We start from the raw sequence: 16,119 nt of genomic DNA on the forward strand, positions 1-16,119 counted from the left end.
TCAAATAGATCAAGAAATTTTTCATAAGAATCTTTCTCTCTCTCTCCACAATAAAAACATCCGCGATTAATAACAAACCTTTCTGTGAGATTTGTAACAATAGCTGTCTTGGAGCACACACCTTGACAATCATCATCACTTATATGAGTTTTAGATTCTCTCAGTTTTAGTAGAATATCTCCAAAGATATTCTTTTTTTCAAAATTTTTTTTAAGAGGTACTCTGGTTGGCTTTTAAGAAACCATTCAACTAGATTATGATACAATCTCTCTGTAAACTGGGTTATGAGGTAATTTTTGAAGAATAAGTTTATTTCTTTTAAAAAAGGCATTTCTTTCTAGTTAAAATAGTTATCTATTCTTTATGAGCTTATGATACATATATATCTGTCTCTGTACATGTGCAGGCTGTGTACGTATACATATGCGCACACGTGTGCAACATATATATATTTTTTTTTTTTTAATCATGGCAGGTGATCTTTAGAGGCGGGACTGAGTATGGATCATTTGAACGAGGCAACTCAGGGGAAAGAACATTCAGAAATGTCTAACAATGTAAGCGATCCGAAGGGTCCACCAGCCAAAATTGCGCGCTTGGAACAGAATGGGAGCCCATTAGGAAGAGGAAGACTTGGAAGTACAGGAACTAAAATGCAAGGAGTGCCTTTAAAACACTCTGGACACCTGATGAAAACTAATATTAGAAAAGGTAACACTTTTGATAATTCTGCATTAGAGAAATATGATTTATAATATTTGGGGGGGAAGCATACTTCTGCAGACTCTACTTCATTTATATTTCAGGATTAAAATTTCCATTCTAAAATACTATATATTCCCAATTCTGATATAAATCACATTTGGGAAATGTAAGGTTCATTCTTGGGTGGAGCATCTTGCTTTTCAGGGTGGAGTCTGATTTTTGTTAAGGTAAAGGCTAGCTGCTCTGATTAAAGCAAATTCTTACATCAAAATTTAAGTAATTTGGTGCATTATTTCTTTGAGTAAGCGCTAGGCTAAGAAACGCAAAAATATATAAGAGTAAATACTGAACCCCCAAAAAAAACTCTCTCCTTTCCTCCTAATGATGGTCCTAAGATTGGAAGGGCAGCAGTAGCAGTTGCAAGTTGGTTTAAAGGAGAGAGTGTAAATCTTTAGGTATCACATTGGAAAAGTCATTTATGATGTCAATCTTCGCAGTTTATTTTCTTAAGTACAATTCATTATTGAACAATGAACAACTTGGGTGTCATATTTTTCAGTGGCTGGTTTGCTGTAATTAGACATTTACACAAGGAAAAGGCACATTTAGAATCATTGATGTTTGTATATGGATGGCTTTGTTTGCATTGAAAATACTTTTAAAGGACAATAATATACAAATTTTACTTATCAAAATTTCTAAGTCTTTTTGACCATGTCCTGCAGGCTTGCTAATTTAAATCAAAATATGCTGCATGTAATTTGGCATATGTCTTAAAACAGCCTCTACTTTTCCTATTATAATCAGTTATGTTTATAATCCAGATTTTTCTTGTATTTGCTAAGCAAAGTGCAAAATGCAACCAAGACTCTTAAACGCACAAAGTTAGAAGGCAGAGGAATTTCATTGTGTCTGATGCATAACATTTATCGTACAATCATTTATTTTTTCCTCGGTTTGGCGAAAACAAAGAATATATTGATCCTGAAATGAACAGACACAGCAGTCCGTATTGTTAGATCTTTATCTATTAAAAATGGAAAAACAGCACTTCAGCAAATTCTTTGGCCTCTGCTCATGATTACCCTATTTATTGATTGTTTGCCAAGAATGTATGCATCTTAAGAAAGCCAGGGTAAGAGCATTAAAAATATAATTTATTACGGCTTTTCAAGCAGAGTGCATTAACATTGTACAGTGAAGCAGTGGGGCTGTATAAAAAGGACTTTCTGACGCCTGCAAACATATAAGTTCCATAAATTCCTAAATAGGAGATTTCAGCTGTCTCTGGTATTATGTGATATTTGCACAGCAAACTTTAATGCCAGGACAGTTTTAGACAAGGATTCTACAGACTTCACTGCTCCTTATGGCAGACGTGCTGTTTACATAGACTCGTAAACCTTCAGCAAAAGCTCTAACACTGCCTTCAGGTTTAAATCATGCTGTATTTTTAGCAGGGAGCACTGACCAATGCTCTCCCCTTTAACACTAGAAGGTTATGAAGTTGCTGCACTTGGAGGTGTTGCCAAGTACTAGCAGGAGTGATCAGCCAGCTGAGATTGTGCTCTCCTGTATAACATTTTTCACATTAACAGAAGGACACTAGTGACAGTTTGTTAAAAGATTTAGTAGCTTGATTTGTAGTCAGATGATACCTGTGTCGCACTACCGGGATTCACCTCTGTTAATCTATGCTGTGCCTCAAAATTTGGCCAGGAGGCTCTCCTGTGTTGCTTAAAGTACGACATTTCCCAAAATACTGCAACCGAGGAAACCATATACTTGGCAAAAAGGGTGCTGATAAGCAGCAAAGTACCTGTGTGTTGTGTCTGATTGTAGCTTAATTTGTAGGAGCTGATAAGGGAAAAAACAAATATGCTTTAGCTAGTTTTGAATGTATCTGCACTGTTTGCTAGAATGAAGCTTTGCTTACACTTTATCTTCAGGAATTACTGGTGAAACTGCTTAAGAATTTTGAGCCCTTATTCTGAGTCAGATAGCAGTAGGTGAAACATCAATTATGAGAGCCTGGAAGGGGGAAAAAACCCCCAAAACAAACCACCACCTTTTTGCAGATGAATTGTGTGTGTCCACAGCTTATTTAAAAGCAGTGAAGTAAACACCGCTTTGCATGTACTGCTTTTACTTTGGTCTTCTTTCCCTTTCTGGCCAGTCTCACTCAGATTACAAAAAAAAAAAAAAAAAAAAAAAAAGCCAAAGAAACCCCTGAACAAAAAAAAAAAATCCTCCTTTCTGCACTACATAAATATTGGCAGGCTTTTGCTCTTGTCTTTCAGTCTTTCATGCTGAGTCTATTGGGCAAACTGGAGTGAGTTTCTGGGCTTTTCCCTTCAAGCCTAAAGGGGTTTGTTTGCCAGAGATTGGCTCTCTGGTGAGCAGATGTAGTTTAAATATATGTGCTTAAGAGATATCTTTTTTATCATGATTTCTTACTATATGTTAGAGCACAAATCAGCAGATGTCTTCCTCTGCTGTCAAGAGTAAAGCTTCCTTTTAGACTGCAGCATGTCAGGTGCACCTTAGCAGGTTAGGAGGTTTCCGTAAGTCTAGAGGGCAGTGGTTATAGAGGCATTAACATTGTAGGACTAATTGGAGTTCCTGGGTGCCCTGTTAAAATAACCCTTGTCATCATTTATGCTAAAGATGATACCCCTCTGGCAGGCTGCCATAAGACAGTTCTGTACATCTCCTTTTAACCCTTCTGCTTTTTGTCATTAAGAGATCCCAACCTGTGCTGCTGGAGGCAGCAGAACAGGACTGGAGCTTAAAACCACGGGTCATTGTGTCATCCATGTCCATCTGGGAGGGATTTTCATAAAGTCCAGGGATCTGATTGCTGAGAGAGACTTTGTCCCTAAAACAGCTTGGGTCGTTTGTTACTTCTCTCTCAATAATCAAAAGGGATGAAAAAAATAAAATAAATTTTAAGAAAAGGCCAAAGGAAAGGAAAAAGGTTATTTGCTTAATAATCTGTGCAGTGTATGGAAGGGTTTGCCATATGATGCTATAAAACTGGAAATTAGTAATTAACTTTCAGGCATGCCAAAATAGCGTTGTGGGATGTAAAGTGCAGGAGACAACAAAAACAACAAGAACAACAAAAATAAGCCTGAACTGCAGGTACACTTCTTAAAGCGGCACTGAAATTATGATTTGTTCCTTAAAGATGCAAGTGAAAGTAGTGCTCAAGTGCACTCAGTGAATGAAGCACGAATTAGTGTTAACTTTTGCCTTGTTTCCTTGTGTACTCTTTTCAGAGTGAATATGTAACACACAAGGTGATTTGTTGCTGTTATTGAAAGCAATTAAATATTTTTGGCAGGACTAAGAAAGTTTTAATGTTAACAAACAAAATTATGTGGCTGGTACTAAAATGGCTTACAGTGAAGACATCTGCAGTATGTATTTAGGTTCTCATGCTGCCTGCTACTCACAACAAATCAGGCAGGACAGAGAGAATCAACTTCTCTTCAGTCAACCTTGCTATTTCTATAGAAGGTAATTCTTTAAACCTGTATCTGATCAAGGGAGATATATTTGCATTTCTGCCTTTCAGGGAGATGTATGTTTTGTAGAACTTTCTCTTTTCTGGGGAGGGTGAGGGGAAAGGACTCGGGGAATATGTTGATCAAATATTTGTGATGATTCTTGATGCCTTCTCTGCCTGTTTGTACAGGTTTTATTTACATAACTTTGTATAGACCCACCTACTCTACTATAACTAAAGTTTAATATGTTAAATTTTATTTTTTTAATAGGAAGTATGCTTCCAGTTTTCTGTGTAGTGGAACATTATGAAAATGCCATTGAGTATGATTCTAAGGAGGAGCATGCAGAATTTGTGTTGGTGAGGAAGGATATGCTTTTCAACCAGCTGATTGAAATGGCATTGCTATCTCTTGGATATTCTCACAGCTCTGCTGCCCAAGCAAAAGGTAAATAAGATTATGAAATTGTACAATGAATTGTGTTTGTTTGTGGGGTCTTGGGGGAGGGGCAGGACTTCTTTCAGGAATGCAATACAGGTTTTACTTCTTAAACTTCTTGCAGAGTCTGTACTTTTTTTTCCTTGATGTGTTTTTATTTAGTTAGTGCACATTTTGTTCATGGGGAATGTGGAGGTAAATTCCTTTTTTTTTCCTTTTTTTTTTAAAGAAGAAAAAAGACTTCAACTGAATCATTAGTATGCTTATTGACCTTAATAATCTGCTCCACTGAGGATCCACAAGGAAGTGTAAAGCATATTTGAGCAGATGGACTGTTGAGAGTCAACTTGCATTTATGACTGAATATCCAGCTCTGTTTCTTTTATTTTGTTCCTGATGGTTTTATAGACTGCAAAGTAATTTTTTTTGTGCTCAATTCTTGCATTTATTTATTAAGAGGAATGTTAACTATTATATCATGTCCTATTGAATTCATAGGAACTTAGGAAAATATACTTCTATACATATTTTAACAAATCTCTACTGTAATGTATTTGTATAATTTCATAATACAGATAAGGCCTCTCCTTGGTGGTGTGTGGGTGGGGGTTTTTGGAGGAGGGGGTATTCTTTTGTTTTGCCAGATTTAAGAGGTTAGAAACAAAGGTGGTGATCTTGTTAAAATCAGGCATTTCTTTTGCCCCTTGGAATTAGGTAAATCACTTTCTTTCCATTTTCCCTGCCCTTCTTGCCCACTCCCCCTCCCCTCTGAAAATTACAATCCTGCAGGGCTTATCCAGGTTGGGAAGTGGAATCCAGTTCCACTCTCCTATGTGACAGATGCCCCCGATGCTACAGTAGCAGACATGCTGCAAGACGTGTATCATGTGGTCACACTGAAAATCCAGTTACACAGGTAAGTCATATACCAGTTCTGGGACATGAACTGTTACTTGTCTGCTCTTAACTGTTAATATTGCTTGTATTTAATTCCCACCCTGCTTTGTGCTCAAAGTACAAAGGCTTGCCTAAATTCCTTTTTAGTTATTCTAATTCTTCTTTAACTTACAGTATACTATTGCAGAAAACTTTTATAGCTCTGATACATAGATTTTCTTTGGATATCTCATTAAAACTATATTGCATTTTAGTCAATTAAATGATGCATTACAAGAAGGCATTTTACATAAAGTTTACTTAAGAGAAAAATATTTTTGCATATCATGAACAGTACCATCTGTGTGCATTTTGTAAAAGAATGACTTGCTCACACTTATTGTTGCTGTCTAGGTTCTTAAATTTCACGGCAACAAAAAAGAAAAAATGGTTAATATATTAATGCTTTTCATGATCAGTCGTGAGAAAGCATTACACCTTAAATTGTTTTACCAAGCGCATCAGAGCAGGAAGGTAGAAGTAACATGAAAAAATAGTCGCCACATGCAGCTGATGTATAATTCATGCATCAATACAGCAGATGTGTTGTATAAAGTAATTAACTAATCGGAACAATCAGGAGACCGAGAGCAATCTCCAGATGCATCTGCTTGATGCGCAAAATGAAATCTGTCTGTCTTAAAGGAATGTTCTGCAGCAGGATGCAATCTTGTAATAATCCCTTTTCTAATCTGTGTTTCAAATAGTTGCCCTAAACTAGAAGACTTGCCTCCTGAACAATGGTCTCACACAACAGTAAGAAATGCTCTGAAGGACTTACTGAAGGATATGAACCAGAGTTCATTGGCCAAGGAATGTCCCCTTTCGCAGGTACTTAGCATAACATGTAATAAATAATAAAGCACTATAGGCAACGCTGATGTGAGATTTGAGATTTCTACAGACTGTAGCAAGTAGTACCCGTGGAGTGGATCTGCCAAAAATGCAAATGCATTTGACCACTTCATGATCTTTATAAATATGCCTGATTCATTTTGAACATAGTCTTACGTTTCCCATGGGGAGTCGTGAAAGGTTGTTTACACCACACTAAAATCATCTCACAGCAAACTGGATTTTAACTGGTTTTTGTCTGCAGTCTTTGAACTGCTTTGATGCAACTACTTTTTTCAAGCACATGTGTTCAAGATGTTAAAAGGCTCTTTACTTACTGCTGTCAAAAGTACTATTGAATCTGAATGCTTGTTAGATAACCTACAGTAGTTTTAAATGCTAATTCATAAACTGAGACAGTCTTTGGCATGCTATATGAGAAGGGAATAAAGAATAAAGCTCTTTGGGTGATATGTTGTTGTTGCAAAGAACCAAAGGAAAATCAGTCATTTATTAGTTCTAATCAAAATATACCTAAACAAAAATGAAACCTCAATTTATGCATTGCTAAATATTGAACCGATGTGTTCCTCAAGCCTTAGTTGTATTGTTCTATTTTTGCCATTCTTTTTGTTCTTCTCTTGTCAAATTACTGCAAAGGCACGATTCATTTTTCTATGCAGTATGGTGTCCAATGATGCTGTGGTGGAAACATGATATTTTTTTTTACCTTTTAAATTTTAAAATGTATTTCATTATGGCGCAGCGGAGACGAATTCAGTATACAAATAAATAATGCTAGTTGTGGCAGGGAGGGAAAAAGAGAAAATAAGGAAGGGAAGGTATTTTTATGGGGATTTTATTTCTCTTGTTTAGAATACTGAAGTCTTTGTCTCTGAAAGACTTTAGTCAATCTACAGGAGACTACTCTCCTCCTCTGTCTAATTTTTGTGAAGAGATTAGCAGACTTGTTTCACATCACTTTTTTTCCCCCTACGGTTAGATTGCTTTCAGTGATGTGGCTCCAATATAGGAAGTTTTGAAGTGGAAATAATCAAAATTATCTTCACTGGTTGCAAACCATTCCAGTAATATGTCTGCAAAGTTATCTTTTATGTACCTACTGTAAAAGCATTTGGGCTTTTCCACTGCTGGCTTATGGAGGCTGCAGAAAATTTGGGATTTTTCTTCATTTTAATCTAATAGTGCTACTTTTTACTTGATAGTGATGGAAAGCAAATAATTTCTATTTAGAGCTGGAATATCTCATTTCTGTTTGGACATTGTGTTTCACAAAGGAGTTTCTGTATATATGTATATATAAAGCATAAAAAAAGCTTTAAAAGAAATGCTTTACTATAGAAAGTATCATGGTACTGGAGACAATTCATTAACTACATTCTTCTAAAAAAATTTCTTTCAAACTATACTGAATTTTTATGTAATAACTTTAATGGACAAAAAACCATCTTGCTTAATAGCATCTCTTCAAGTTAATGCTTGAGATGCCTAAAACTCCACACTACAGAACTCTGATTTGGGACTGTTTGTTTACTGGTTTGTATTTCTTTATTTGTAAAAGAAAATACTTAAAGCCACGAGCTTCTTTCCGTTGCTAAAAGTGTGCTTATTACTTTCGCCATCTCTTATGTTCACCAGTGCTGCCATAGTTGGGTTGCAAGAATTTAAATAGCTTCTGCTTTTCTTTTTTCTTTAAAAACCAAACCGTATTAAGCTTAAAGTGCATTTATTTATTCTTAACTTTTAGGAAAACAAGCTTTTAAAGTAGTTGATCAAGAGTCCATCAGTCAGTCTAAGTCTTCCTGTTTCCCTCTGGGAGCTTGAGGGAAGATGAGTTGATCAGTGTCCTTTTCACATGAGTAAATTGATCTCAATACTTCCCGTATTTGCCTTACCTCTAACTCCTTGTATATCATTCCTATGGAAAGGGCAATGATTTAAGATTGCCAGTGTTTTATTAAAGGTATTAAAGTTTTTGAATTGCCCTGCCATGGCGTGCACCTGCAGCAGAGATGAGAAGTAAGAGCAAGGAAGAGGTCAGGAGACAGCGCTTCCTTAGGGGATCCATCAAAGTTCCAGCATAGGAGATTCTTCTGAGAGCAGAAAAGGGCTCTCTCCTTCCACAGGTATAGGTAGTGCCATATGAAGTGCTTCATCATAAACGCAAACTGATGCAGTGACACCGTACCATAACTTATTAACACTGTTATGGATATAATTTATTAACCACAGCAAAATGACTCAAAGTGGAAACGAGAGTAGTTATCATTTTCTGTCACTGTCATTAGCAATACTCTGTTTTGTGTAGGTATAGAGACTTGCTTTAATGTAATTAAGCCTCTGTGCTCAATGCATGGCATTTCTGAAGCCCCGTTTTCACTTAGAGTTTACTGTGTTTTCTGAAGAAATCTTGCGTTTTATATATTTAAAGATTGCTCATATTTGTTCATAGGGCAGATAACTTGAAAATATGTGAACAAAACTTTGAGAACCAGTCTGTTTCAATTATAGAGTCTTGAAAACTTATCAGCATTATTTGCTAGAGTGGTTTTTTTTTTTTCTTTTTTCTTTTTTTTAAATTCATTTAGCCATTTATTTTCTTGTCCCACTAAAACTTTGGGGTGTAGAGGTATGAACTCTTCACACCTTTCTTGATAAAATACCACTGTGACTTGTGTTCTCATTAGGAGAGTTGATTACATTGTGCTTTTTGAAGCTGCTGTGATTCTGACTCTGTGACTGTGTGGCCACCCCTGAAGGTCAGTTTTATTGCTCAGTATATCATGGGGAATCCCTGTCAACATGACTTGGAGTGCTTAGGATGGACTGGAGCAAACACACACCTCTGAACTGCTGTGAAATGAAAACAGCCGTTCAGACAGCTAGCCTCAAAATTTTGGTATCAAGCAGTCAAGGTAAAAGGACACTTCTAATTTTTCATGGAAAACCCAAGCCTGTTCTGAATTATGTGCTAAAGTGCATTTTTTTATGCTTTACATCAGGTTTGCAGATTTTATTGCTAGAGACTGGCAGCATGTGCAGATGCTGACTGAAAGACTTTGCATTTGATACGCACAGCTTGCTTCATTTCTGTTTCCTCTCCAGACCTCTTTTGATGGGGAAGGTAACTTGGAATTTAATCTAGGGCTCAATTTTGGGCCGTCTTGTGCATTCCATTAAATTGGTCTATCTCGCGAGTGGCCTAGATCTCATTTCCCTCCTGTTTTGGCTCTTCAGTCTCCAAAGGGTTGTAAAGAAATTGTTCTACCATCAATTCTTATTTCCAAACCCTTGCACAGAAGCTCTACTGTACTTCAGTCTTCTGGGAGGTGCTCTAAAGTGATCAGGCAGGCAGGCAGCTCTGTTGCATTTACTTATTTAATGTTAGTCCTTCAGTGTCTCGCCTTAGTCTTAGCATTTTCATACTTCACTTTCACAGTTTTGCTCTGTTTTGATTTTTAGTGCAGAAGTTTCTTATTACTTCACAGTTAATAACTGAAATACTACAGGCTGTATTTATTCTGATATTAATAAGAGGTTTTTTCCTCTTTTGCGCCTATTGATTTACAGCATCTTGCTCTGTTTCTCTCTGTATTATATATATATATCTATTTATGATATACGTAGTTCTATCAACTTTTATGAGGAAGAGGAGAGCAACATGGGGTATTGGTGTAAGAAAAGGACAGGAAATCCTTTTGATAATTCTGGAACAAACTCACCGTGTGCTTTTGAACATTTAGATATATCCCTTATCTTGAGTTCCTGTAACCTTTTCCATGAAAAGACGATAACAAGTCACCTACCAAATGAAGAGATTGTAGAGATTAATTAGTATCTGGACCCTGCTTTAAAAATATGGCAGTGATCAAATGACATTGACTTTTCTACTGGTATTATCTTGCCTGATTTGTTTTCTACAAAAAAATATTTCAAATTATTGATATTAGTATCCACAAACAGGCACTATCTAAGCACTGCAAAAATACTTCCAAAACAAGGTATTCTTTTTTTTTTTGCCATATTATTATTATATTTGTTATATTATTATTATATTATTATTATTGTATTTGCCCCATGTATCCTGAAATGTTTAGTTATTTGGTTGGGTTTTATTTTCCCTCCCTTTTGCTCATCCTTTAGGACTGTTTGTATCTAGTCTGGTTCTCAGGGCAACCACGAGTCAGTGCATTATATATGAGAAATTCCAGGTCTGATACATAGCAGAGTCTCAACTCTCAATGGTGTTTTGTTCAATATTTTGTAGGGGACATGCAGTATTTCAAAAAAATATATCCAGAGGCTGTGATACTTGGGGACATAGTAATTTACAGACTATTTTAAAATTTTTGGAGGACATTTGTGTGTTCCCCCCTTCCCCCGCCTATAATGTCATTTACATAATTTTGCTCTTGGTGATGAAGGAATAGAATTATTTAAGTCAGAGGGATGGATATGTGCTTGCATTCCATGAAACGTATGCATACACAGTACAAGTGCTGGTACGATACCCAAGTCTGCATAGTTTTGCACTTGTGACAAATATAACTATTCTGACTGCATTTTTAGCAAGCTGTAGTGAATGATTCTTTTAATATGACATGGGCACGGTATAGATCATATACTTTTCTTTCTGTTCAGATACCCTGCCCTGGATTTGCATTCTGTTTTGTTCAGACTTTATATGATCTGGTAGAGACAGCAGACAGAAAGCTTTCTTGGAACATCAGTGTTTCTCAGTTCACCTGATGTGAAGGCACTTGGCCATGACAGCAAATAGGCAGCTCAATAGAAATCCTCGCACATTTCCACACCACTGTACTGATCCAAAATCCTAACCAAAAAAAGTTGTTTGCTAAAATTAAAATTTCTGTACCTATAGATAATCAAGGAATGAGCTATTAAGAGTTGCCAAAATACATACTTTTTATGAGTAGTTTTTGATTTGTGCTTTACGTAACCAAAAGGTGTTTTTTGCCCCCTCCCCTTTCAATTTTACCTGCCTAGACCTGAGATCAAGTCCTTGGATTTCTTTGTTGCTTGTAAGTCTCTTCTGTCTTTTTCCCCTCCCCCAGTAATTAATAACCTGAGTAAGGAATGCAGCTCTTTTTTCTGCCTTAGAAGTTACTGTACTTTAGATTTTAAAGATGTCATTAATTATTTCGGGGAAGTAAATCCTTGAGGGCCTGGGCTCAGCTTTTGGCAGGCAGGGCTTTTCAACCCACCCCCCAGTTGCTCAAGAGCATTCACTGTGATGTCTCTTCAAGCTGACATGGTATCTGGATTTTTAAAACATTTGCAATTAACTATTAAAATTTGTGCCTATAATTTTTAGTCATCCAGATAGAATGGGCAGTGACGAGCCTATTGCTAATGGGATGAGCAAGATGTATGTACTAGGTGTTTGGGAAGAGCTGTGTGAGGACATTCACAGTGTATCCAACCTTCCAATCGATTGATCGTTTGATCATTGATTTATGTTTTTTAGATGCATGTAAACACTCTCAGTGTTAAAGCTACACCAGTCTATCTGCAACTGTTTCATCTGTATAGCATCCTATTAAAAGTGAAAATATATAGAGATTTTTTTCTGCCTCTTCATTAGAATTAAATACAAGAAGGGTGTAAAGTCACTTTCCAAAACCATTATGAGGCTTGAAATTATAGTGGGAGGAGGGGGAAAACATGCTTTCTTCTTCAGATAAAGGCAGTATCTGACTTCAGGGGTGTCTGTAAGGTGTCAGCATGTCCCTTGGTATCTGTGCTGTAATAAGGTCTTCTGTTTCTGCTTCTGAAAATTGGAGGAGTCCAAGAGAGGAATGGTGCTACTGTTGAGGTTTTGGGGTTTGGGGTTTTTTTTGGGTTTTGTTTTGTTTTTGTTTTGTGGGGTTTGTTGTTGTGGGATTTTTTTGGTTTTGGGTTTTTTGGTTTTTTTTTTTGGTTCTTGTTGTTGCTGGATTTTTTTATTTTTTTTTTACACTTCTAGAGTCAGGAGATATAAGCACCTGTCCTCCACCAGGATCTCTTGTGAAAAGTACAAAATTAATGCATTTTTGGGACTGTGCATCCCACTTTGAGCACTAACCATTTTTGATTGTATCTCAGCAATTTCGAGAACTGTGTCATGTGAGTGATTATCTATTTCATATGGGCTTCAAGTTTTAGGGAAGTTACAGAATGAAAAAGGAACACAGCACATTTTCTTCTGATACATTTTCCACCTAAATCATGCATGTGTTTTAGAACTGAGCCTTACTTGACTTCTATTTTCACTCAGTGTTCCTAAGAATAGTATATAGAATAACTTGCATTTTAAATATTTGTAGTGATGTTCTTCTTTTTGTAGGTACATATATACACACAACCACACTTTCTTTTTTTCTTCTGGGTACATTTAGTGGGTTAAAAGGCAGTCAAGCAATGCACTTCTACAGAATTTTGCATTCATTCGTATTTGTTCATGTTTCTTGCATACCTCTTAACACAGTCACAGCCAAGTACAAACCCTAATTAATTTATTTTTTACGTAACTTTATTAGAGAATTAACAAACCACTTCTCCAGTGTTCTTTAAAGCAAGATTGCAAATAAATATTTATTTTTTTTTCTTCTTCTTGGCAAATTTTTGGCTGTAGAGTACTGCAAAAGTATAAACAACATGAGAGATCCTTTAACATAACATGAGAGAGCCTTTAGTCGCTTTGCTCCCTAGCTTTGGAACTCATTGCCAATTGAAGTAAGGAAAGCTTGGCTGTTGGGACTTTTAAATCTAGACTTAAAAGTTATTTGTTCTGTTTAGCATTTTTAAAATGATTCTATTAGGAATTGTATGTGCTTCAGTTTTAATTTTAACTCATAATGATTGTAAAGCACCCTGGGATGCTTGCATGAAGGGCGCTACAGAAACCCAAGATTGTATTGTACTGTGTTGTAATGTATTGTATTATTACATGGTACTGGAGTTGGACCACGGACAATTCATATAGAAAGCATTTGAATACTTAGCTAAAGATAAGGAGTGTGTGTGGGGGGGTACTGTCTTTTCTTGCTTCTTTTCCCCCTTTTCTGTCAGTTATTTTATTAAACTAAATTAACATGGCAGTTATTCCCTAAGAAATGCCAGCATAATTTACTGCTGCAAAGGGGCTCAAAATGTAAACCAGATGATAAACTAAAAATAAAAAAGTCCACATTAAGATTTAATTGCACTTCCCTTTCTATATTACGTTCTTATGTAAAATACATTACAAAACAGTACATTCTTTATCACTTCCTTCACTTTTAACTGAATTTCATTAACAATAAAGAAATATATTGTCTCTATTTTCAGTTATGTCACTTGACAGTTAATCCCTTAACTTGATGTACATGTCTTTAAGATTTTTTTTTTTATTTTTTTATTTTTTTTAATAAAGAACACGATAGCACTGACTGGAGCCAAGTATTGCACAATCATGTGATTTGCAAGTTTCCCAGCTCGCAGCTTTGCCAGTGCAGGTCAATTCACACCTGCCACACTTATGCCATTCTGGTCCTCATGTTGCTTTTCCTCAGTGATTGTCAGAGGTAGAGAGAGTTGTGCATGCGGCTCCTTCCTTCCCCCTTCCCTCCCCACTCCAAATGTGTGGTAAACCTTGTGCATTGGAAGTGTCTCCTCAGGAATTAAATGGAGTTTAATTTCTGTCCATTAGAAAGCTGCTATCCACATCTCCAATTAAGCCTTCTATTTAAGGGGCGAGGAGATACGTATGTCTACATCTTAATCACTGCTGTGACTGGTTTGCAGAGACCTTCTCTGACTGGTTCAGTTATTACTAGCAGTGGTGGGAGGCACAGGGATCAGCGTGGTTATAAAACCTACCCAAAAGCTGAGCAAATTCTGTAGGTGCTGTAGCGTCACTGTCAGCAGATTTGAAGCTGAGGTACATCTGTGTTAGGGGACGCAGGAGTGTGGGCATAAAGATGCGCCAGGGGAAAATTACTTCAATTGGTAATAATTTTTTGCCTGGCAGGAGCAAAAGCAAACAGGACCCACTTGTTGAGAGGCAGTGCTCAGACACACGCAACTCTCACCTTGTCAGACCAGACTCATTGCATGCCTTCACTATAATCATAACTTAGGAGATGAGTTTCTCAGACTGAGAAAAACTCTGAAAGCTTGTTCCCCCAACCTCACCACTTTTTTCTAATTAGTAATTAAGTTCTTCCTTTTTATATCCAAGAACTATGGTAGGAGAATCCTAAGGCAAGGGTGAGTTTTGTTGCTCTCTCCTTGGACGCTTCCTTAAGAGCAGCACAAATGGTATCAGATTCCGCTGGTGCCTTGAAGCAGTGATCAGAGTACAGGTTTTTCAGGACAGTAGCAACCTCAGGTGTGCCTCACTCAGAGCTCCAAAGGGAAAAGTTCTGTTCCCCAGAGGTGGGAAAGGATGAAACATTCTCCTCATATACACCTGTCTCTTTTATTTTTATTTTGTTTTTTAAGTACTAATATTTCCTACACTCAGAACTGCAGTTCTTCTATCAGCTTGCACCACAAGAGGGGAAAGTGTGCCTGGCTTTGCCACTGTTCCAAGGGATTTGATAATTTACAGTAAACTGTCAGGGAGAAGGAATGTTTTGTGATGATGAAAAACTGAGACACATGCAGAAGACATTGATATCAATGTCCTTTGTAGAGCCATAGAAAAAATTTCAGCTCCATGAGTTTACCTAGGGTGTTTGTGTTTGAATCAGTATATTGGGACTTAGAATTTTAAGGATTGTGTGTACTAATATATTTATATTTTATATGTCACAATAAAATTCCACCAACATATATGTACCAGCTTGCACATCCCTGAGCTCCTAAAGGTGTGTTTCTTACTCTGCACTTCTTGTGTGCAAAGTCTAATTCAACTAATTTTTTTTTTTAAATTTATATATTTTAATGCAATGACTACTCAAGAAAAATTCAGTAAATAGAACCCTAAAGTGTACATACATATTCCTCATGGAAAGCTAGCTGGAACATTTCTCTTTTGAGATACCTTCATTGTATCTTGTATCTTTTTATGAATTCTTCAGAGCATTTATACTTTTCACAAACTCTTGCTAGTCAAAGGTAGCAACACAGAGGCAAAACCAGTGCCCTGGATAACACAGCTACTTACAATTTGCTATTTTATGGTTTATATTTTATGTAACAAAAGTTAAGAACCCATACTGAATTTCATGCCATAAATTACTATATTTCACCTGATAATTTTTTATGTTTTTCTCAGTACAGAAAGAAGTGTGTTCATGTGCTTTTAGCAGCACATCCCTCATAGAATTTGGGTCTATATGATTAAGAATAATCAGATGTGCATGTGGTTCATAAAGAGGCATGTGACCCGAAACAGTAAAATTGAGACTTAACCATTTAAACAAAGGATAGATAAGGGATGTTACATTTGGCACTAGAGGGGTATTTAAGCAAGCAGTCGGAGGCATGAGAAATGCACTCATTAGGTGCACAAATCAATGAAATTCAAAAAGCTAGTCATACATTTAAAAAAAAGAAAGAAAAAAGGTACATAAAAGGTAAATTTAGAGGTTACAGAAAGATATTACAATGGATGTGGTGAAAGATCCAGCACAAGAAGTCTTCAGATAAATAAATACTTGATGATTTCTCTAGCTTGGCCACTGGA

At 36.5% G+C, this 16,119-nt stretch overlaps 1 protein-coding gene across 8 annotated transcripts in view; it reads left to right on the top strand.

Moving 5' to 3' along the window:
- SATB1 (SATB homeobox 1) overlaps positions 1 to 16,119 on the top strand; it is a 92,376-nt gene that overhangs the window by 21,582 nt on the left and 54,675 nt on the right. For all 8 annotated transcript variants that reach the window (XM_086852063.1, XM_086852042.1, XM_023919218.2 and 5 more), the window contains 4 exons: positions 476 to 711; positions 4,488 to 4,664; positions 5,445 to 5,571; positions 6,299 to 6,422. In XM_086852063.1, coding sequence (XP_086708189.1) covers positions 501 to 711; positions 4,488 to 4,664; positions 5,445 to 5,571; positions 6,299 to 6,422 — 639 coding nt within the window. In that variant the 5' untranslated portion in view covers positions 476 to 500. The remainder of the gene's footprint in view (positions 1 to 475; positions 712 to 4,487; positions 4,665 to 5,444; positions 5,572 to 6,298; positions 6,423 to 16,119) is intronic.

This window comes from Cyanistes caeruleus, chromosome 1, assembly GCF_971803275.1.
Source record: "Cyanistes caeruleus chromosome 1, bCyaCae1.hap1.1, whole genome shotgun sequence".
NCBI classification, from domain to species: domain Eukaryota; kingdom Metazoa; phylum Chordata; class Aves; order Passeriformes; family Paridae; genus Cyanistes; species Cyanistes caeruleus.